This window comes from Catharus ustulatus, chromosome 7 (genome assembly GCF_009819885.2).
Source record: "Catharus ustulatus isolate bCatUst1 chromosome 7, bCatUst1.pri.v2, whole genome shotgun sequence".
Taxonomy (NCBI): Eukaryota; Metazoa; Chordata; class Aves; order Passeriformes; family Turdidae; genus Catharus; species Catharus ustulatus.
The window spans coordinates 15,454,332-15,476,080 of NC_046227.1; the positions used below are offsets into that span (position 1 = coordinate 15,454,332).

General features: G+C 42.4%; 1 protein-coding gene across 1 annotated transcript in view; it reads left to right on the forward strand.

The window, feature by feature from the left end:
- TTN (titin) overlaps window positions 1–21,749 on the forward strand; it is a 238,200-nt gene that overhangs the window by 52,249 nt on the left and 164,202 nt on the right. The window contains 39 exon segments of the mRNA XM_042779450.1: window positions 1,006–1,569; window positions 2,028–2,309; window positions 2,421–2,699; window positions 3,057–3,335; window positions 3,429–3,707; window positions 3,831–4,118; window positions 4,237–4,515; window positions 4,616–4,897; window positions 5,005–5,283; window positions 5,394–5,672; window positions 5,770–6,048; window positions 6,167–6,454; window positions 6,554–6,832; window positions 6,994–7,275; window positions 7,396–7,674; window positions 7,817–8,095; window positions 8,190–8,468; window positions 8,569–8,856; window positions 9,037–9,315; window positions 9,534–9,815; window positions 10,415–10,693; window positions 10,802–11,083; window positions 11,608–11,886; window positions 12,012–12,299; window positions 12,506–12,784; window positions 12,883–13,161; window positions 13,262–13,540; window positions 13,634–13,921; window positions 14,053–14,340; window positions 15,208–15,489; window positions 16,204–16,482; window positions 16,598–16,879; window positions 17,012–17,290; window positions 17,412–17,699; window positions 17,929–18,207; window positions 18,312–18,590; window positions 18,667–18,945; window positions 19,088–19,375; window positions 19,536–19,823. Of these exon segments, the coding sequence (XP_042635384.1) occupies window positions 1,006–1,569; window positions 2,028–2,309; window positions 2,421–2,699; window positions 3,057–3,335; window positions 3,429–3,707; window positions 3,831–4,118; window positions 4,237–4,515; window positions 4,616–4,897; window positions 5,005–5,283; window positions 5,394–5,672; window positions 5,770–6,048; window positions 6,167–6,454; window positions 6,554–6,832; window positions 6,994–7,275; window positions 7,396–7,674; window positions 7,817–8,095; window positions 8,190–8,468; window positions 8,569–8,856; window positions 9,037–9,315; window positions 9,534–9,815; window positions 10,415–10,693; window positions 10,802–11,083; window positions 11,608–11,886; window positions 12,012–12,299; window positions 12,506–12,784; window positions 12,883–13,161; window positions 13,262–13,540; window positions 13,634–13,921; window positions 14,053–14,340; window positions 15,208–15,489; window positions 16,204–16,482; window positions 16,598–16,879; window positions 17,012–17,290; window positions 17,412–17,699; window positions 17,929–18,207; window positions 18,312–18,590; window positions 18,667–18,945; window positions 19,088–19,375; window positions 19,536–19,823 (11,268 nt within the window).

Below are 21,749 nucleotides of genomic sequence, written 5' to 3' on the forward strand. Positions count from 1 at the left end.
AAAATATCTTGGTGTATTGTAACGCTTTCACAGCTACACTTGCACATGTGTATGGTAGGGCTCTTGGTTGCCTTTATAATACATAATCTATACCTAGTTTTGGCGGGCACAAGCCTGAAACTTTTGGGAATGCTGCTTTTAGGTGTTTTCTGTATGAAGAGAAGGGAATCACTGTGAAAATGTTTCAGAGGGAAAGAAAGAAGGGGGGAAGAGAACAGGAAGACACAGCATGGGATTGCTTTGTGAATACATTCTTGAAGAAGGTTTATTTAACTTCCAAACCACAAGAAACACTTTTAAATCTGATTTCTTGGTGTAATAGTCACTGTGTGATTATCCTAACACTGTAAATTTATCCTGCAACTATACTTGTGACGCAGGTCGTGTAGATCTGCATACCTGAACATCTTTGTGCCGTGGGCAAAGGGGAACTCTGACTGGGGAAATAGATCGTAAACAAAAGAAGGTTTAAAGGGTTTCAGTTTGCTAACTTGTTGTCTATTGAGAGCTATACAGCAAGTTTTTTTCTTAAAAGGAAAAAAAAACAAAAAAACCACCATCTTTTGGGTGTTTCTTGTGTGGTGACTTTTTTTACTCTGACTTTTCTCTTTCTGGGAGGAGTCCTTATGTGATCTTTGCTAAGTGCTAGGTGCAAGAGACTAGAAAAAGGTGCATGAACAGTGAAAGGCATGCAAACTTGTCCATCTTGAGAGAACAGTGTGAAAACATCTCAGTCTTGAGGAAGGATTTTTGTTTATTTTCCTTTGGTTTGTACATTGCTCCAGAGATTCAAAATGCCTTCAAGCTCTGGAGCAATCCATAGACTGAAGAAGTACAAAACCAAAAGCCAAAATTTTTCATCTTTAACACCTCTTATCTCCCCCACTGCTGTTTTCTTTTGCTTAAGAGTGTCCAGTGCCAAGCTGGCCTCTCTTGCTCTCTGTCCCTGGCAAATATGACTCTGTTCCTCACCTCTTGATAACATTGAACCCCTTTGTTTTGCAGAGGCATTTCCACCAACGTTTCTTACCAGACCTGAACCTATCACTACTTTTGTTGGCAAAAGTGCCAAGTTCCTGTGTACTGTTTCGGGCACTCCAGTCATCGACATCACCTGGCAGAAAGATGGAACCACTATTTCACCTTCAGACCACCATAAGATCTCCAAAGTGGAAAATAAACATGTTTTAGAAATTTCCCTTCTTACTGCTAGTGACAGAGGGGTTTACACTTGCAAAGCTTCCAACAAGTTTGGGGCTGATATTTGCCAGACTGAAATGGTCATTATAGACAAGCCCCATTTCATTAAAGATTTGCAGTCAGTACAGTCAGCAGTTAATAAAAAGATACGCCTTGAATGTCAGGTAGATGAAGACAGGAAAGTAACTGTAGGGTGGACAAAGGATGGAAACAAAATCCCTCCAGGCAAAGATTATAAGATTTACTTTGAAGACAAAATAGCCTCACTTGAGATTCCTCTGGCTAAGCTCAAGGACTCAGGCCACTATGTGTGTACTGCTTCAAATGAGGCAGGAAGCAGCTCCTCTTCTGCCAGCGTCACAGTCAGAGGTAAGATAGCTCTATGCCCCCTTTTCTTTTTGTCTTCTTGGGTTCCCCATTTCTTCTTTCACAGGTGAAAGACTTCTTTGGGCTGAAATTGCACTGTGAATTCTTCTCAGACCTGCCACCTGGTTCGTTCCCCATGAAATCTTTTCTCCTGCTGCCTTACCGTGCGCCATGTGTTACTTCAATATTTCTTGCACCAGAGAAAATCAAGAATTGCTCCTGCCTTCAGGGGAGAGATGGATGAAGAGGGAAAACAAAACCACAGAAACTGCAGCTCAGCAAAGATTATGCTGATCTCTTGTGAAGTTGTATTTTGTTCTTGCTCTGGGAAGCAATCTTTCAAAGCTTTGTATTTCAGCTTTCTTTCCTTTCTCCCTTTTCCTTTCCACCCCCTTTCCTCTTCCCCGTCTTCCCTTGTTTACCCTCTCCTCCTCTCTCTTCCCTTTTCTTCCCATTTTCAGAACCACCATCCTTTGTGAAGAAGGTCGATCCATCTTATTTACTGACCCCAGGCGACTCTGCACGCCTTCAATGCAAAATCAAAGGGTCTCCTGAAATCCAGGTTACTTGGTTCAAGAACAATAAGGAAATCCATGAAAGTAACACGCACAGGATGTCCTTTGTTAATTCTGTGGCTGTGTTAGATATTTTGGAAATGAAAGTTGATGACACTGGGACCTACTCCTGTGAAGCTGTCAACGAGGTTGGAAGTGACAGTTGCATCAGTGAAGTGGTTGTCAAAGGTCTGTTCTTCTTGGTGCTGCCAGTCACATTCTTGAGAAAAGCCTTTCTTCCTTTTTTTTTTTCTTTTTTTTTCGGCATGGTTGACTAATTCTTTCTTACTGCTTTTATAGAGCCTCCATCTTTCATCCGAACACTTGAACCTGCAGAGCTAGTGAAGGGAACAAACCCCATTCTTCAGTGTGAGGTTGCTGGCACTGGACCCTTTGAGATTAGCTGGTACAAAGACAAGAAGCAGATTCGCAGTAGTAAAAAATACAGGTTGACCTGTCAGAAGGCTGTTATTTCCTTGGAGGTGTCCTCATTTAATAGTGCAGATGTCGGTGAATACGAGTGTGTGATAGCTAATGAAGTCGGGAAGTGCATGTGCAGTGCCACATACATCTTGAAAGGTCAGTGGGAGAGAGAAAACTCCTCTTACTGAAGGGATTGGCAAAAACCTCTTATTTTGTAAAATGTCTTTTCTTTGGATTTGTGGGAGGCTGGGAAGAAAGAGTATCTTCTTTTAAAATTCTGTGTGTGTCTTGAGTCATATCTGGCATCAAACCCGTGACTTTAAAGAACATTGAGATTAATGGGCCATTAGCTCCTGGCTGGAGAAAGTAGTTCTCCAACTTGCCTGCTCTTTTGCTGAGTTGTGGCATGTACTGCACACAGTGTCTTACAAAACTGTCTTTAAGTAGCAGATTTTATGTGGTGATATAATAGTAGATGAATATTTTTTTTCTTGTCTCTCTTCTTTGAACTAGAACCACCATCTTTTGTTAAGAAAATTGAAAATGTGACAGCTCTGGCTGGAGATAGTGTAACATTACAGGCTGTGGTGAAAGGGTCAGAGCCTATTTCTGTGACATGGATGAAGGGCAAAGACATTATTAAAGATGATAACAATGTGAGAGTGACATTTGATCACGGTCTAGCAACACTGCAAATTACTGGAGTTCAGCTGAGCTCTGGTGGCAAATACACCTGCGTGGCGGAGAATGATGCAGGAAGTCAGTCCTGCTTTGGTGAACTAGCAGTGAAAGGTCAGTGGAGAAGTGCTGTGATCCCTGCAGTCTCCTACCTGAGAGAAGAAATTTCCTTTTGTCCTTAACACCAGTTGTTTAATTCTGTTGTAGAACCTGCCAAAATAATTGAAAAAGCTGAAATGATCCAGGTTACAGCTGGGGAACCAGCTGTTTTGGAGTACACTGTCACAGGCACTCCAGAGCTGAAAACCAAATGGTTCAAAGATGGAAAGCCACTACCTGCCAGCAAAAAATATAGGATCAGCTTCAAAAATAATGTTGCCCAGCTCAAGTTTTATGCCACTGAAATGCAGGACAGTGGTGAATACACCTTTGAGATATCCAATGATGTGGGCATCAGCTCTTGTACTACCAGCTTCACTGTGCTAGGTTGGTACTGCCTCTTTGCAAAGAGCCCTGTTGCTCTGCTCTGTGCCCAACAGAGCCAGAAGCAGAACAGCACTCCTGTTTTGCTCATGTGTTCCTTTCTGTCACTTTTCTCACTCTCAACAGATCGCACTCTCCCTCCCTTCTTTACTAAACCACTGAAGAATATTGACAGCGTCATTAGTGCCTCGTGCCGCCTAGACTGCAAAATTTCAGGCTCTCTTCCAATGACTGTCTCCTGGTTTAAGCAGGACACTGAGATCACTTCAAGTGCCAAGTACACAGTACACTTTGCAGAAGGCTCAGCATCTTTGGAAATAAAACACCTAGATGCAAGTGACGCTGGGGTCTACATTTGCAGAGCCACAAACTCTGCTGGTAGCAAAGAGAGCAGTAGCACTTTGTTTATAAAAGGTTTGGCAATTTGCTTCACTTTTCTTGGAATTTTGCTTACCTTGTGATAATACTTTTCTTTCCCAAAATACAAGCCCTCTCTTACTCTTGACAATTTTTTTCTTTCAACGCAATCTAGAGCCACCCAGCTTCACTGTCAAACCAGAGTCCCAAGATGTATTGCCTGCATCAACCGTACATTTCAAAGGAATGTTTAAAGGCACAACGCCACTGACAGTGAAATGGTTTAAAGGTGATACTGAGCTGGTGACAGGAGGAGCCTGCTACATTATGACAGAAGCATTAGCAAGTTACTTGGAGCTTTATGCAGTGAAACCCACTGACTCTGGAAAATACACCTGCAAAGTCTCCAATGTAGCTGGCTCAGTAACATGCAGTGCAAACTTATTTGTGAAAGGTTTGCGTTCTTACTCTTATTTAAAATTCTAGCTGCTGGATTAACACAGCAGCACTCTTTCCCGTGTTCTGTGTCCTGAACACTCTTCTTAAATCCACAGAACCTGCTGCCTTCAAGGAGAAGCTAGAGCCTGCTCATCTGGTAAAGAAAGGTGGATATGCTGAGCTGACCTGTGAAGTCACCGGTACTCCTGAGATTAAAATTACGTGGTTCAAGGATGATAGAGAGCTAAAGGAGAGTGACAAATACAGGATATCTTTTACAAAATCTTTGGCAATACTCCGTGTTTCAGAGGTTGATACTGAAGACAGTGGGGAATACATTTGTGAAGCCAAAAATGATGCTGGAAAAGATATCTGCAGTAGTGTTGTTACAGTCAAAGGTGTGTGTGATAGCCAGCCACACAGTTTGTGTCTTTAAACTCAGTACAGTGGTACCGGCTTCAAAAGTATGATTAACGCAAATTGCACTTTCTTTTTTGCACTGTAGAGTCACCTTATTTTAGCAAGGAGTTTCAATCCATGGAAGTCTTGAAGGATTCTGATGTGGTTTTGGAGTGTGAGGTGCTTGGCACACCTCCCTTTGAAGTGTTTTGGGTGAAAGATGATAAACCCGTGCGGAGCAGTAAGAAGCACAGAATAAGCATTGAGAAATCTTTGATTAGCCTCCATGTTTTCAGGTTTGATGCTTCTGATGTTGGCGAGTATCAGTGTAGAGTAACAAATGAAGTTGGGACATGCCTCTGCCATTCAGAGGTCACGCTGAAAGGTTAGTGCAAGGTGCAGAACACCACTAGCATGCTCTTATCCCAGTGTGGTTGCCATGCCACACTGTTACACACCAGACTTGTACTTACATAATCACTTTCTTCCTGCCAGAACCTCCGCAGTTTTTGAAGAAGATAGAAAACATTAGCTCCCTTCGAGGGGGAACAGTTGTTTTTCAGGCTGCTATTAAAGGTTCCTTGCCCATCACTGTGTCCTGGTTGAAAGACAATGATGAAGTGATTGAAGACAGCAATATCAAAATGACCTTTGTGAACAATGTTGCCACTCTTATGGTGAGATCTATTGAGCTGAAACATGATGGGAAATATTTCTGTCAGGCTAAAAACGAGGCAGGAATTCAGAGGTGTTCTGCTCTGCTGACTGTCAAAGGTTGGTCTTACCAGGATAAGGGCTTGCAATGATCTGAGATGGTTCCCTTGTGATTTTTACAGATGCACTTAACACTCTATCTGCTTGTTTATGACAGAACCTGCTACAGTTGTGGACAAGGCTGTGTCAATAGATGTGACTGAGGGAGACCCAGCAACCTTGCAGTGTAAATTTTCAGGAACAAAACCTATTACAGCCAAATGGTTCAAAGATGGCAAGGAGCTGACATTGGGCCCAAAATATAAGATCAGTGTTACAGATACCGTCTCAGTCTTAAAGGTGCTTCATGCAGACAAGAAAGATAGTGGAGAATACATCTTTGAGGTTCAAAATGATGTTGGGAGCAGTAGCTGTTCTGCCAGCATTAATGTCCTAGGTGTGTATGGGCTCTCTCTTATTACTGCTTTTGGATACAAAATCGTTTCTCCTGAGCTGACATCTGCCACAATCATGGTTGAATTTCATATTTTGTCTTTTTACTCTGTCTTGGACAGATCTCATTATACCACCTAAGTTCACCAAAAAACTCAAGAAAATGGACAGCATTAAGGGGTCTTTTGTCCACCTGGAGTGCATAGTGTCTGGTTCACATCCTATAAGTATCCAGTGGTACAAGGATGGCCAAGAAATAACAGCAAGTGAAAAGCACAAATACTCTTTTCATGATAATACTGCATTTCTGGAAATAAATCAACTGGAAGGCACAGACAGCGGCTCTTACACTTGTGAAGCCACAAATAAAGCAGGAAGCAACCAATGCAGCGGGTTCCTAACAGTCAAAGGTTTGAGTTCCTACTTTGTCCTGTCTTAGGCCTCTCATTCATAATTTTAGATTTTCTCATCTCAGAGTAATCCCTTTTCTTCCTTTTTGCATGTTTTAGAACCGCCATATTTTGTGGAAAAACCCCAGTCTCAAGAGGTTGTGCCCAATGCTAGGGTTCAGTTCAAAGCACTGGTGAAAGGTTCTACTCCTCTGCAGATAAAGTGGTTTAAAGACAGCCAGGAGCTCCTGTCTGGAGCCAGTCGATCTGTCTGGAAGGATGACACTTCTAGTGTTCTGGAGCTCTTCTCAGCTAGGACATCTGATTCTGGGAACTACACTTGTCAGATAAGCAATGATGTGGGCACTGCAACCTGCAAAGCAACTCTCTTTGTAAAAGGTGTGCAACCCAATCTTCTGTTTTTGGATTTTTGATACTGATTTTCCTGTGCAGTTTTGACGGGAGGGGGAGGAAGCCTTTTAGCCTTTTCTTTAAATTCTGGGGTTTTTCATTCCTACCTTGAATATTATAAAACCTCATCTTCTCTGTCCATCTTCTAGAGCCCCCCAGATTTATTCAGATGCCAACTTCTGTAGTGGCATTGCGTGAAGGACAGTCCACCACTTTTGAGTGCCAGGTAGTAGGCACGCCAGAGATCCACATTACATGGTACCTGGATGGGAATGAAGTGACTGACCAAGCGAAATATGGCATCTCCTTCATAGATGGCTTAGCCACTTTGAGAGTCACTCAAGCCAGAGTGGCAGATAGTGGGATTTATGTTTGTGAAGCCCACAATGATGCAGGTAGTGAGAGCTGCAGCGTCGAGCTGAAAGTGAAAGGTTGGTTTTGAACATCTTGTCATCTCTGTCGTGTATCTGGGGTGAGGAAGTAGGAGATGCTTCTTCTCCCCTCAAACTTTTTAAGGTTACTACCTACTTCCCCCTCATTCTTCTTCATAGAGCCTCCAACCTTTGTTCGGGAGTTGCGTCCCACCGAGGTAGTGAAGGGTTCAGAGGCCACACTAGAGTGTGAGGTGACTGGTACCCCTCCATTTGAGGTGAAGTGGCTGAAGAACAACAAGGAGATGTTCAGCAGCAAGAAATATGCCATCTCCACCAAAGAATCAGTATTTACTCTTAACGTGACTAACTGTGACATATCGGATGTTGGTGAATATCAGTGTATTATATCAAATGAAGGTGGGAGCTGTTCTTGCAGCACAAGACTCCGCTTAAAAGGTCAGTCCTCTAGGAAGCACACCTCAAACATTATATGCCTCAGCTAAAGTGTAGCAACTGGGATTACTTTATATGATCTCTTTTTCTCCTTTTCCCTTTCAACGACTTCTCTTCTGAACAACAAACAAAACTCACACCACAGAGCCACCATCCTTTGTCAAGAAGCTGGAGAACGTCACGAGCATTTTGAAAGGTGATGCAGTCTTTCAGTGCGTCGTAGCAGGCGCTCAGCCTCTATCTGTGTCATGGATAAAAGATGAGAAAATACTAGAAGATGATGAGCACCACCGCATTACCTTTGAGAACGGTGTGGCAACACTGAAGCTCACTAATGTTGACCTCAGCCACAGAGGGAGATATACCTGTCAGGCAAAGAACGAATCTGGCGTGGAGAAGTGCTTTGCTTTGCTTTTTGTGCAAGGTGTGTACAAGGCGTAACCTTGATGAGTATTTGGAAAGTTGGTTCCCTGTCTATGTAGCTAACTGCTGTAATTTTTATACTCTTTATACCTCAGAGCCTGCACAGATCATAGAAAAGGCTAAATCGCTTAAAGTCACTGAAAAAGACCCCGTGACTTTGGAGTGTACTGTGGCTGGGACACCAGAGCTCCGAATAAGATGGTACAAAGATGGCAAGCAGCTCCTGCCCAGTAGATACTACACAATGAGCTTTGAAAACAATGTGGCCAGTTTCAGGATTGAACCTGTATCAAAGGAGGATAGTGGTACATACAGTTTTAAGGTTGAAAATGACTTCGGAAGTAGCACCTGTGAAGCTGTTCTGACTGTGCTAGGTTTGTATTGCCATTCCATCAGGGAGGGAATGAAAAATAATCTCCAAGAAAGATAAGCAAGGAGTTAACCAGTGTTTTTGCTATTTTTTGTGTTGGGCAGATCAATCAATTCCTCCTGTATTTATCAAAAAGCTAACCAAAAAGGATGCCATTATGGGATCTTCTATCCAAATGGAGTGCAAAGTCTCTGGGTCACTCCCCATTGTTGCAAAATGGTTTAAAGATGGAAAAGAGATAACTGACAGTGCAAAATACAGAAGCCTGTGCCATGAGAACACTATGTCACTCGAGATTGCTAACCTAGAGCTGGCAGACAGTGCAAATTACACATGCAGTGTCTCTAATGTTGCTGGAAACGATTCTTGCAGTGCTGTCCTGACTGTGAAAGGTTTGAAACTCTTTTACTACTTCTTATCTATGATAAATACTGGGGAAAATACCTTAAATCTTATGCTAACATAGCACTCTTATACATCTTAATACTTACTGAAAACTCTCCATGCTTGCCTCACTGATTTTCTTCATTCTTAGACATTTCTGATGTAACTCTTTTTCTTAAAAACTGCAGAGCCACCAAGCTTCTTAGTAAAACCTGAAAGCCAGCAAGCTGTACCAGATTCCACGGTGGAGTTTAAGGCCACACTGAAAGGAACACCACCTTTTACAATAAAGTGGTTCAAAGAAGACTTAGAGCTTGTATCTGGTCCAACTTGTTTCATTGGGATCGAAGGTTCAACTGGGTTCTTAACCCTCTATTCAGTGGATTCTTCTAGGAGTGGGCATTACACTTGCCACGTTTCAAATGACGTTGGCAGTGACTCTTGCACTACTACACTGATGGTAACAGGTGTGAACTCTTTCTTGTTGTGTTGTTGTCTTTTTGCCTCCTTCTTCTCTTTCCTTTTTGCCAAGCCCACCTTGGTGATCTTTGATACACTGCCAAGTGAATTCCCTACCCTGTGTTTGCAACCTGCAGCTGTTTGACTCTTTTTCCCACCTGTTTTCTCTCTGGTATTAATTATTAATTCAGACATTCCTGACCCCACTTTTTTTTTGGTTTTTTAGAACCCCCCAAGTTTGCTAAGAAGCTAGAGGCAGCAAAAGTAGTCAAGCAGGGTGACTCAGCCCGGCTTGAGTGCAAAGTAAGTGGATCTCCAGAGATGAAAGTAGTGTGGTTCAGAAATGACCATGAAATTGTTGCCAGTGAAAAGTTCCGGACATCGTTCATTGACTCGGTGGCCGTGCTTGAAATGAATCACCTCAGCACTGATGATAGTGGTGACTACATCTGTGAAGCTCACAACCCTGCCGGCAAGGCCAGCTGTAGCACCAGAGTCACAGTGAAAGGTTAGCTGTCCTCTTGTTCTCCAACTGCATCCTATTTTTCCCCTGGTGCTCATATCCCTTAGAAATACACAGGAACATGAGGTTAATTTATTTCAGGACTGCCCTGTTCTTCATGTCATATTTGTTTCTTGATGCCCCCTCATCTTCTCTGCCAGTGTCTAAACAAGAGAGATGATTTTCTTAATGCAGATGATGAGTCCTATGCTAGTTTTTCCCCAGTTCTGTATTTTTAATATCCAAGACAGTTTGTAGTGAGAATTGCTATATCAAGGAGCTGAAATACAAAGAGAAAGAACAGACACAAACTGACTAGTGTAATTTTTACACCCTATATGGGAGATAACTACCAGCTAAATGAGCCCTGTACCCTCTCTGCCAATGTCACCCCTCTGTTTACCTTTTCTAAAGAGGAGCCAAGAGTTCTTAATACTCACCTTTGTGCAAGCTCATTTCATATTGTACCCAGAAAATGAGGGAAGTCTTGCCCATCCTGTAGATATTCTCAGCGGTCCTGTTTTCCAGAAACTGGTATCTGTAGACTCTTTGTTGATCAAAGAGCTTCAGAGTACTTTCTAAATGTTCCTTTCTTCCCTTGTTAGAACCTCCTGTCTTTAGCAGGAAGCCTTCTCCAGTAGACATTGTCAAAGGATCTGAGGTTAGCCTGGAATGTGAGATTTCAGGAACACCTCCATTTGACATTGCATGGTACAAAGACAGGAGGCAAATCCGCAGTAGTAAGAAGTACAAGGTTACAGCCAAAAACTACCACACAAGCGTTCGCATTCTTAATGTCGAAGCTGCGGATGTCGGTGAATATCAGTGCAAAGCACAGAATGACGTGGGAAGTGACACTTGCATTTGCACTGTGAAGCTAAAAGGTAAAGTACTGTTACATGCGTCCTCTGCAGTGCTCCCAAGGGCGCTGCATTGCTCTTCTTTGCTGGAACTTTGTGAGTATTTACTGTAACTGCATATTTCTTCTTCAGAACCACCAAAATTCTTGACTAAAATAAACAGCGTGACTGTTGTAGTTGGTGAACCAGTAGAGTTACAAGCAAGAGTGGAGGGCTCCCAGCCAATCTCTGTGCAGTGGCTTAAAGACAAAGAGGAAGTTATTAGAGAAAGTGAGAACACAAAGATCACATTTATGGAAAATATTGCAACTTTGCAATTTGTGCGCACAGAGACAAGCAGTGCTGGAAAATATACCTGTCAGATCAGAAATGATGCTGGAAGTCGCGAGTGTATGGCTACCTTAACTATTCTAGGTGGGTAAAAAGCACAAATTAATGGAAGTTTCTTTTTACAGTTAGAAACTTGGCTATTTGGTATCAGCTGTATACTTTGCTTATACCTATGAATTAAAAACAAACAAAATAGAGAAACCTTCTCCCCCCATCAAGCAGAAGTCAGGTTCCATATTTCCAGTTGTCCAGCAATAAGGTTGAAAGGAACCACTCTGTATTTCTGTCATGTTTCCTGCTCATGCCTGCTCAGAGAGGGAGATTAAATTATTCTATATTTTAAATGAAAATAGACTTTTAAATTACTTAAAATATTTTAAAATACTTTTACTGAATTTTGGAAAGCATCTGAAATTTGCAATTTAGGGTAACAGAAAGGATGGGAAAAGCAGCTGTAAAAAACTTCATACCCCACCAAATTGAAATTTCCTTAATATCAAATGTGTAAACCCCATCTTGTAAACCCCTTCTCACAGTGCTATCATACTTACAGCTAATACTAATCAAACCCTGTTTTAACCATACATGTTACCCATCTCTCCTTCCAGAGCCTGCAGTCATTGTAGAGAAAGCAGAGCCAATGAAAGTTACTATAGGAGATGCCTGTACTTTGGAATGCAAAGTAGCAGGCACACCACAACTTTCCACTGGGTGGTTCAAGGATGGCAAAGAACTGACCAGCAGCCAAAAGTACAGAATCACTTTCCTCAATAATGTATCTACACTTAAAATTATGGATGCAGAAAAGGAAGATGGTGGATTGTACACTTTTGCTGTGCAAAACGACGTGGGGAAAAGCAGTTGTACAGCATCGGTTGACGTTTTAGGTTGGTTGGGTAGCTTGTCTTCTACCTTTTACAAAAGCTTTTGTTTGGCCATATTCTCTGTCCTTTCTTCCATTCCTTTATTCATTTTCTCTCTAACCATGGATTTATTATGTTTTCTTATGCAGACCGAATCATTCCTCCTTCTTTCACAAGAAAACTAAAGGAAACCCCTTGTGTTCTGGGTTCCTCAGCACTGCTGGAATGTAAAGTGTCAGGTTCACCTCCTATTTCTGTTGCCTGGTTCCGAAATGGAATTAAGCTAGTCAGTGGAGAAAAACATCAAATCTCCTTTTCAGATAACCTATGTATTTTAGAAGTGAATTCACTGAGCCACTCAGATACTGGCACTTACACCTGCAAAGCTACCAACACAGCTGGCTCAGATGAATGCAGTGCTGTATTGACTGTACAAGGTGGGTATATGATGGTCAGGAAGCTCTCTGAGCTATTCTTTTCTCTTTCTCTCTTGAAATTATCTGCAGTCTTTTGTAAATATTCTTGGGGAAAATTATTGACAGAAAAATAAAGATTTTGCTCTTTATCTTCAGTAGGTGTGTGGAAATACCAGAGCTATGCTGCAGCAATTTGTCTTACCTATCGTTTTCTTTTGTTTATTTAGAGCCACCTTCTTTTGAGAGGACCCCAGAGCCTCTGGATGTATTGCCAGGCACAAGCATCAATTTCACATGTGTTGTCAGAGGAACCCCTCCTTTTAAGGTTAACTGGTTTAGAGGGGCCAATGAACTTGTGCCAGGGGACAAATGCAATATCTACTTGGAGGAGTCTGTTGTGGAGCTTGAGTTATTTGATGTAACTCCTCCCCAAAGTGGAGAGTACACTTGTCTAGTGACTAATGACGCTGGCAGGGTAAATTGTACAACACACCTTACAGTAAAAGGTTTGTAAAGATGACATCTCTTCATTCACCTTAAATTGTTGTTTCCTTCTCTCCATTTGGCACATTGTGCTCAACTTTTGTGGCTTACCTTTCATTAGAGCCAGCTGTCTTTGTGAAGAAACTGAGTGATCAGTATGTGGAGCCTGGCAAGCCCATCATCCTAGAGGGCACTTACACAGGCAGCCTGCCCATCTCTGTGACATGGAAGAAGAATGGCCACACCATCTCACAATCTCAGAAGTGTAGCATTACCACCACAGAGAAATCCTGCATCCTGGAAATACTTGACAGCACCAAAGAAGATGCAGGAGAATACACTTGCCATGTTGAAAATGAGGCAGGAAGAGATGTTTGTGAGGCTGTAGTCTCTACCCTAGGTGTGTGCTCCCTTTGCTTCTTTACCTTGCCTTTTTTCAAGGGTATGCTTTCCAAAACCTGGCACACAATAAACCTGTCTAATTGCTTCTCTTTTTTTAGAACCTCCCTACTTTGTTACGCAGTTGGAACCTCTTGAGGTGACAGTTGGGTCTTACACAACATTGCAATGCCAGGTTGCTGGAACACCAGAAATTACAGTGTCTTGGTATAAAGGTGATACAAAACTCAGGTCTACTCCTGAGTATAAAGTGTTCTTTAAAGACAATGTTGCTACTCTTATTTTCAACAAAGTGGCTAGCAACGACAGTGGAGAATATACCTGCAAGGCAGAAAACCGTGTAGGAACTGCATCTACAAAGGCTCTCTTAACAGTCCAAGGTGATGATTTTATACTACCTTGCTAAAATGCTTTTTCTCTTGCAAAACTATAAAAAGTTGGGGTGTATTTATCCTTTGCTTGCTTTCTTCCAGAACGCAAACTACCACCTTCCTTTGCAAGAAAATTAAAGGACATTGAGCACCCTGCTGGTTTACCCCTTAAACTTATGTGCCGGCTCAATGGCTCAGAGCCCATTACTGTCACCTGGCACAAGGATGGTGTGCTGCTCAAGGATGACCACAATGTGCACACATCCTTTGTAGATAACGTAGCAGTGCTGCAACTGGTGCGAACCGAGATGAATCATACTGGGCAATACTCCTGCACCGCCACCAATTCTGTGGGCACTGCCACCTCAAGTGCTCGGCTCACAGTGGCAGGTGTGTTGGCTTACAAAACTTTTACTTGGATCACAGACTCATCCTTCTTATTTCATGCATGCAATGGTACCTGTGTGTTGGATTAGCTTTTTCTGAGGTGTGAGCATTACATGGTTTTCTTGTGTTTCTAGAACCCAAGCAAGCACCTGTCTTCGACATCAAACCAGAATCTATTGATGTGCCTTTTGGAGAAAGTGCTGACTTTGAATGTCATGTTACGGGAGCCCAGCCAATACACATAACGTGGTCCAAGGATGGTCGGGAGATCCGAACTGGAGGAAATTTCAATATTACATTCACAGCCAACACATCTCACCTTCGAGTGCTCAGAGTGGGTAAAGGAGACTCTGGACAATATACTTGCCAAGCTAGTAATGAAGCTGGGAAAGACTTCTGCTCAGCCCAACTCAGTGTCAAAGGTATTAAGTCACCTTGGTTTGTACATTTTCTTTTTTGGGGGTAAAGAGATCTTTTTGTCTTTGATCTTCCACCATTTCTAGTTTAGAAATACATAGAAAGTAGCTTTCCAGACCCCAGACATTAATTATGTCATGATCTTCTCCCATCATACTGCGTAACTGCAGAAGTCTTGTGTGCCTGCAAAACCTTCAAGGAGAAAGGTACCTGTGTGAACCTGTTTGTATGGAGAGTTGCACTCACACTGCTTTTTACTTTAATAGTTAAACTGCAGTCACTGTGGTAGTCACTCATAGCAATTGCTATGTGGAAAATGATTAGTAAATGCACCTCTACCTTACATTTGTTGGCCTGTATAGGTGACTTTTTCGAATTTACTAAAGATTTCAGTTGGAGTTCTGAATTTTTTATTTAATCTAGACTACGAATCACTTAATTTTTTCATGCAAAATTATAATTTAAAGATGTGTAAGTAAGCAAAATGATCCCTACCGTGTTTCTGTTGCTCCCAGGGATGAAGGGCTTGTCAGTCTTTCATGTTGGTGTGGGAACCCTGTTACTTGTTACCACTCAAAGGTAACAGCAAAATTTTGACTGGGTGGAGTAACCATTCTTCGTGTATCTTTTACAGCTTCAACTGTCTGTAAAAGCTGGCAGAACATAGTTTTAATTGTTATCTTTGCCTTCTTTTCTTCATCTTCTGTATTTCCTTGAGAGGAAACTCTAGGTGGGGATGCACCCAACCTCTTAACAGTTTTATTTTTGTGCTGCAGTACTCTTGTGCCTTCCAGAACTCTTGCTCAGCACTGTAGATTTCACATGCCAAACAGGTATGTTGTCATTCTCTACATACTTATTCTGTTCTGCAGAACCTCCCAAGTTCATCAAGAAACCTGAAGCTTTGCGGTTCGTGAAGCAGGGGGACACAATTCAGCTTGAATGTAAAATCAGTGGCACACCAGAGATCAGAATCGTATGGTACAAAAATGAGCAGGCACTCCAGGCAAGCGACAGGCTGCACATGTCCTTTGTAGACTCTGTGGCAACACTGACCATCCTGGGTGCCACGGCTGAAGATGCTGGGGATTACATCTGTGAAGCCCACAACTCTGCGGGCACAGCCAGCTGCAGCACTTCAGTCACAGTGAAAGGTCAGCACACGACTCCACTCTCCACCAGAACCCCTGGCTGCTACGCTTGCTCCCAGCTGCACGTCCCACTGCTGCTGCAGCAGCTGCTGGCTGCTGGGCCAGTGTCTCTTCAGCTTCTCTAGCATTTAAATGCTGTTGAGATCAGGCAGGAAAGGGTGGTGGGTGTTCAGCACTGTGCAGTCACTCCCTCGTCTCCCCGTTTAAGTCAGTTGCAGGCTGAACAAGGCAAGCTTTTCAGATCACAACGGAAGCATGGATTAGATGGAACACCAGCCATGGTGAGGGAGCTGGGAATATTTTTCAGCCATTCCTCTGACTCCTTTTTATACACAGCAATACTGACAGGAATGAAATTTAAGACAGAAGAGGAGGCTGTGTAGCTGAGCTTCACTGACTGTAGCTTTCCTGACTAGAAAGAGTAGGGAAGAAAGATGGAATGTAAAGTGGAATGTGACATTAGAGTGCAGGGAAAGTGGCTTTTGGGGAAGGACACTGAGCACTGATTCCAAACAGGTGCAGAAGTATCACATTTTCTGCCCTTTGGACTCTTGAGTGCTGGGAATTTTTAGATGTGAGGCCACATATTTAAAAGCTAAATATGTGTTTACAATATAAGCGTAGGCTCCCTTCCTGAATATGTTGCTTCCTGCTACTATCCAGAAACCCACCCAGAGAAGGAAGCTCACACATTATGATGTGATTCTTTTTTTATAGAACCACCTGTTTTTAGCAAGGTGCCAAGCCCTGTGGACACTCTTAAAGGCTCAGATGTTATCCTGCAGTGCGAGATAGCAGGGACCCCACCCTTTGAGGTGGCTTGGTTCAAGGACCGGAGGCAGGTCAGGAGCAGCAAGAAGTTCAAGGTGACAGCAAAACACTCCGTTGCCAGTCTTCATATTCTCAATTTGGAATCTCAAGACACTGGAGAATATCAATGCAAAGCTATGAATGAGGTGGGAAGTGACACTTGCACCTGCCCAGTGAAATTCAAAGGTTTGTATGCTAGAGGATCAACATCACTGCCCTCTTTTCTTGATCTCCTGGCTGTCGCTCTTAGAAGCAAGCATGTATGATTAACTGCCCTCTGCCTCCTTGTTTTTGCTATCAGAACCTCCACGGTTTGCCAAGAAGCTGAGTGATACTGCAATCTTCATCGGGGAGCCAACAGCCCTGCAGGCAGTAGTGGAAGGATCCCCACCAATTTCTGTTGTCTGGCTCAAGGATAAGGGTGAAGTTATTAGGGAGAGTGAAAATGTTCAAATGTGGTTTATGGACAACATTGCAACTCTTGAGATTGCCAGTGCAGAGGGAACTGACGTTGGAAAGTACATCTGTCAGATCAAAAATGATGCTGGCATGCGGGAGTGCTCTGCCTTTTTACAGGTCCTAGGTGGGTATAGCCTACTCCACTGTAGGTACTGTGCCTTGGCTTGCACAGCCTTTGCCTTCTGCTTACACCTGTGCTCACAGGTTTGTGGGTAGATTTCCCTGTGACACACAGACCCCTCCCTTCCTATTTCAGAACCAGCAGTCATCTTAGAGAAGACCGAGCCAATCACAGTAATGGCTGGCAATCCTTTTACGTTGGAGTGCAAAGTAGGAGGAACACCTGAGCTGATCACCAAGTGGTACAAAGATGGCAGAGAACTAAAGAGTGATCGCAAATACCAAATTACCTTTTTCAACAATATATCTACTTTGAAAGTCTTTTCTGCAGACAGGGGAGACAGGGGCTTGTATACTTTTGAGGTGCACAATGAAGTGGGGGACAGCAGCTGCACTTCTTCAGTTGATGTTTCAGGTCAGCTCTATATCTTTACTGGTCATTCTTATCTTTAAAGAAAGCTTTTTTCCCCCCTTTTCTCTCCCTCAAAAGAAACCTCAACACTTGTCTTCCTGTTCTTCTACCCTGTCCTATTTAGATCGCCTTGTACCTCCTTCATTCTCAAGAAAACTAAAGGAGACAAATGGGGTGCTGGGATCCTCTGTGCTGCTGGAGTGCAAAGTGTCTGGCACAGCTCCCATATCTGTGTCTTGGTTCCAAGATGGGAATGAGATTGTTAGTGGAGAAAAATATGAAATCTCATTCTTGGATAATGTTTGTGCTTTGAAGTTGAATGCCCTGGATGTCACAGATACAGGGTCATATACATGTGTGGCAGCCAACGTGGCTGGATCTGATGAATGCAGTGCCTTCTTGACTGTACAAGGTCAGTGGAAGGATACTGCCATGCCTTCAAAAAAATTCTTCTTCCCTCTTCTCTTTTATTTCTCTGGGTTTCCCATGGTTTCTTTTTCATGGTTTGTTTGGTTTGGGGTTTTTTCCCGTGTTTTCTTTTATTTTTTCTTTTTGATTCAAACCTGCTCATTTCACCCCCTCCACAGAGACCCTTCTATTAACATCTTTCTCCCTCTTTCACTTCTTTGCATGATAATTAGAACCACCTTCTTTTGTGAAGACACCTGATCCCCAGGAAGTTTTGCCTGGATCAAATGTGACATTCACCAGCTACATCAGGGGCAGTACTCCCTTCAAAGTGACCTGGTTCCGAGGCATCAGGGAACTGGTGCCAGACAGCAACTGCTCCATCTCTCTCAATGAGTCTGTGGCACAGCTGCAGCTGTACAACGTGGAGCCAGGCCACAGCGGGGACTATGCCTGTGTGGTCACAAATGATGCTGGCAGTGCCTCATGTACAACACAGCTCTTTGTGAAAGGTGTGTTTGGGTGTGTGCATGAATGCACAGTTATCTTCATTCACTCCCTGCCTGCAGCTCTTCCACATCTGTCCCTCTTACTATTGATTTATACCTCCCCACAGAGCCTGCAGTCTTTGTGAAGAAATTAAGTGATTTCAGTGTGGAGCAGGGGAAGTCCATTGTGCTAGAAAGCAGCTACATTGGCACCCCTCCCATCTCTGTCACCTGGAAAAGAAATGGCATGCCCATTGCTCAGTCTCAGCGCTGCACTGTTACAACTACTGAAAAATCTGGCATTCTTGAAATCTTCAACAGCACAAAGAATGATGAAGGCGAATATACCTGTGAGGTGGCAAATGAGGCGGGTGGGGATGTTTGCCACAGCCTTGTATCCATCTTAGGTATTCATCACCCCCGATCCCCTTAACCACCCCAGGGATGCTCTGCCTCTGCTCACTACATTCTCTCCTTCCCTAGAACCACCTTATTTTGTCACGCACCTGGACCGTGTGGAGGTGAAGGTTGGCGAGCCCCTGACCTTAAAATGCCAGATTGGTGGTTCACCAGAAATCAAGGTGTCCTGGTACAAGGATGACACCAAGCTCAGATCAACACAGGCTTACAAAATGCACTTCAAGAACAATGTGGCAACACTGGCATTCTCTGCTGTAGAGGATAGCAACATTGGAGAATATATCTGCAAAGCAGAAAATAGCATCGGCTTTGCCACCTCCACAGCTTTGCTTGTTGTTAAAGGTGATGGGCCAAGAGCCACTCTTGTGTGGGGTAGTTTGTAGGACCTCTTTGTTGTCTACAGAAAGGGGGTTTTATTAATTTCAAAGATAATTAATTTTAGGTTGGCTTCCTACTGATAGTGGTGATTATTATTGTTTTGCAGAGCGTCAACTTCCCCCTACGTTCACCAGAAAACTTAAAGATATTCAGGAGGTGGTTGGTGCCCCAGTGACATTTGACTGCCGCATAACTGGCTCAGAGCCTATCCAGGTGTCTTGGTACAAGGATGGGGTTCTCTTAAGCAACACTGATAACATGCAATCAGCCTTCTTAAATAACGTTGCGACTTTACAGATCTTAGAAACTAGTATGGATTACTGTGGCCAATATACTTGCTCAGCCCAAAATGCTCTGGGGACCGCCTCTTCCAGTGCCAAACTTCTCCTTACAGGTTTGTAGATCATGCTGTAATGAAAATCTTTTGTATGTCTTTGCTCTTTTACTTCTCCACCCTTTTTCCCACTCTACCCATTGTATGGTGGCCAGGGACGATGGGCATGGCGTGGTGAGGCAGGCTTGGTGGTGAGCTCTGCCTGCTTTCCTCTTTGCAGAACACCTACAACCTCCCTTCTTTGATGTCAAGCCAGTATCTATCGATGTGGCACTGGGGGAAAGTGCAACCTTTAAGTGCCACATGACTGGTTCTGCTCCTATGAGGATTACTTGGACCAGAGACAACAGAGAGATTCGTCCAGGTGGCAACTACAAAATGACGCTGGTGGAAAACACAGCCAGCTTGACAGTCCTAAAAGTTGGTAAAGGGGATGCTGGACTCTACACATGCACTGCCAGCAACAGTGTTGGGAAGGATGCGTGCGCAGCTCAGCTGGCTGTACAAGGTATTGCTGTGGGCTCCAGTGTTTATGAGGGTTTTTTTGCAAGGCAGACACCTGGAAAACACAGTCCTTAATGCAGACACCTGTGCGACTAACAATCTTTCCAAGAGGTTACTCTGAGACGTCTTACTTCACTTAAATGTTATTGCAATACTTAAATACTTACATTTCTTCTGCTTTCATACAGTACATGATTTTTCTTAACTTTTCTTGTCTTCCATTGAAACATTAACTCTCCCTTATTAATTTGTTGTGCCTTTATGAATGGTTCTGTTCAACAGAAATATGTCTTTCTAAAGTGTTTATCCAGCAGTGACCAGGTTGCTCAGGGGAGTGAAAGGAAACAGAGAAATTCAGTTCACTTATGAGGCTTAAAAGTATTTTTACTGCATGTGCAGCTCCTGCAAATAGCTTTGCTCTTTCACAGATTGAAAACATTGAAAATCGCTCTTCTAAACAGCAAAGCTGGGGAATCTGAGAGCAGATTTGGTGAGAAATATCCATCATACCCAACACTTCACCTCTCCTTATAGTGTGTGAATCTAAAAGTGAAATCTAAATTTATTAATGGCTCAGACTGTCTTGGTGCAAGTGACACATGTATATTAGTGCAATTTCCTCAATGTAGGTGGAAACATATTTGTAGCTGTTCCAGATATTTCAATCTTACTGATTTTATAAAAGAAGAAATGTAACATATGCTACTTAGATTACGCCTGAGTTAAAAGGTCCTTGTTGCTTTAGCACTTTCTTTCCTCTTTTTTCTTTTCTTTTTCCTCTGTATGAATTTGGTGTGCAAAGAGGGGGGAAATATTTCAAGAGTAAATCCTTTTACTCTCTAAGAAAACTAACACAGGAAACTGAGCTACTAGTAGCAAGATTTTGTATTAATTATTTGTCAAATGTTTTATATATATCAAGTTTATTCCAACCATAAGCATTTTTGCTTGGTGGGGGTGGAAAGAGTGTGTAAAACTGAATTACCTGGATTCAGTAATAAGTAGGGCTGCAGTATTATGTAAGCTTGCATTTTGTAGCTTACAAAATGCATTGAAAAATTGCAGCAAGAAATCAAACCTCTTTAAAAGATCTGAAGCTTCTTTCCACCACAATAATTCTGTTTATTAATAATTATATCATTGTGAATAGCTTTATTTGAACAGAGTTAACATGTGTAAAATTATCCCAGCTGACCTTATTTATTTTTTTACTCTTCAAATCTTTATTCATAAAAACCTGAGGAGTTTTTTCAGTATTATTATTTTATTTTTTGATCCTGTATTTACTGACATCTTTTAGTGTCAGTATTCTTTATAATTTGTACAGTCTCCCCAGGGCTGTAAAATTAGTGATGGTGGTTTTCAACCAATTTCTATAGAACTTGAAAGGGCAATCTCTTTGGGTGCATAGATTTGCATGTGTTTAATTTGAGCATATGCTGTCTCACTTCTATGGCATGCAGCCTTTTATTTGTAGAATTAAGATCTTTCTTTTAATTAACCTTGAAAACCTCACAGTTTTTTATTAATTTTCTCACTCCAGCATCTAATGTTCCCAATCTGTAGTTTTAATAATTGCTTTATGTTCTATAACTGCTTTACATTCTAAATATATAACCTTACTAATGTGTATACTCTCATTTTTTTGAAAGGAGTGGAATCAGAGTGTGACTACTCAGCAGCTGTTAGTCTGCAGATAGACTATCAACTCTTTCTCAAAGTGAAATCTGAGAGTAAATTGCTAAGGTTCCAAGAGTCCCCATGTTAACAAATCATCATTTCTATTTTTAGAAACTCAGGAAGTTTTGTTTCTAGCAACACAGGATGTTCTGCAACTGTCCCACAGGTTAACATAATCCACAATAAAATAGATATTCTTCCTACACTTCACAGACAGTCACACAAAGAGGCACTTCATCCTGTTTTGCAG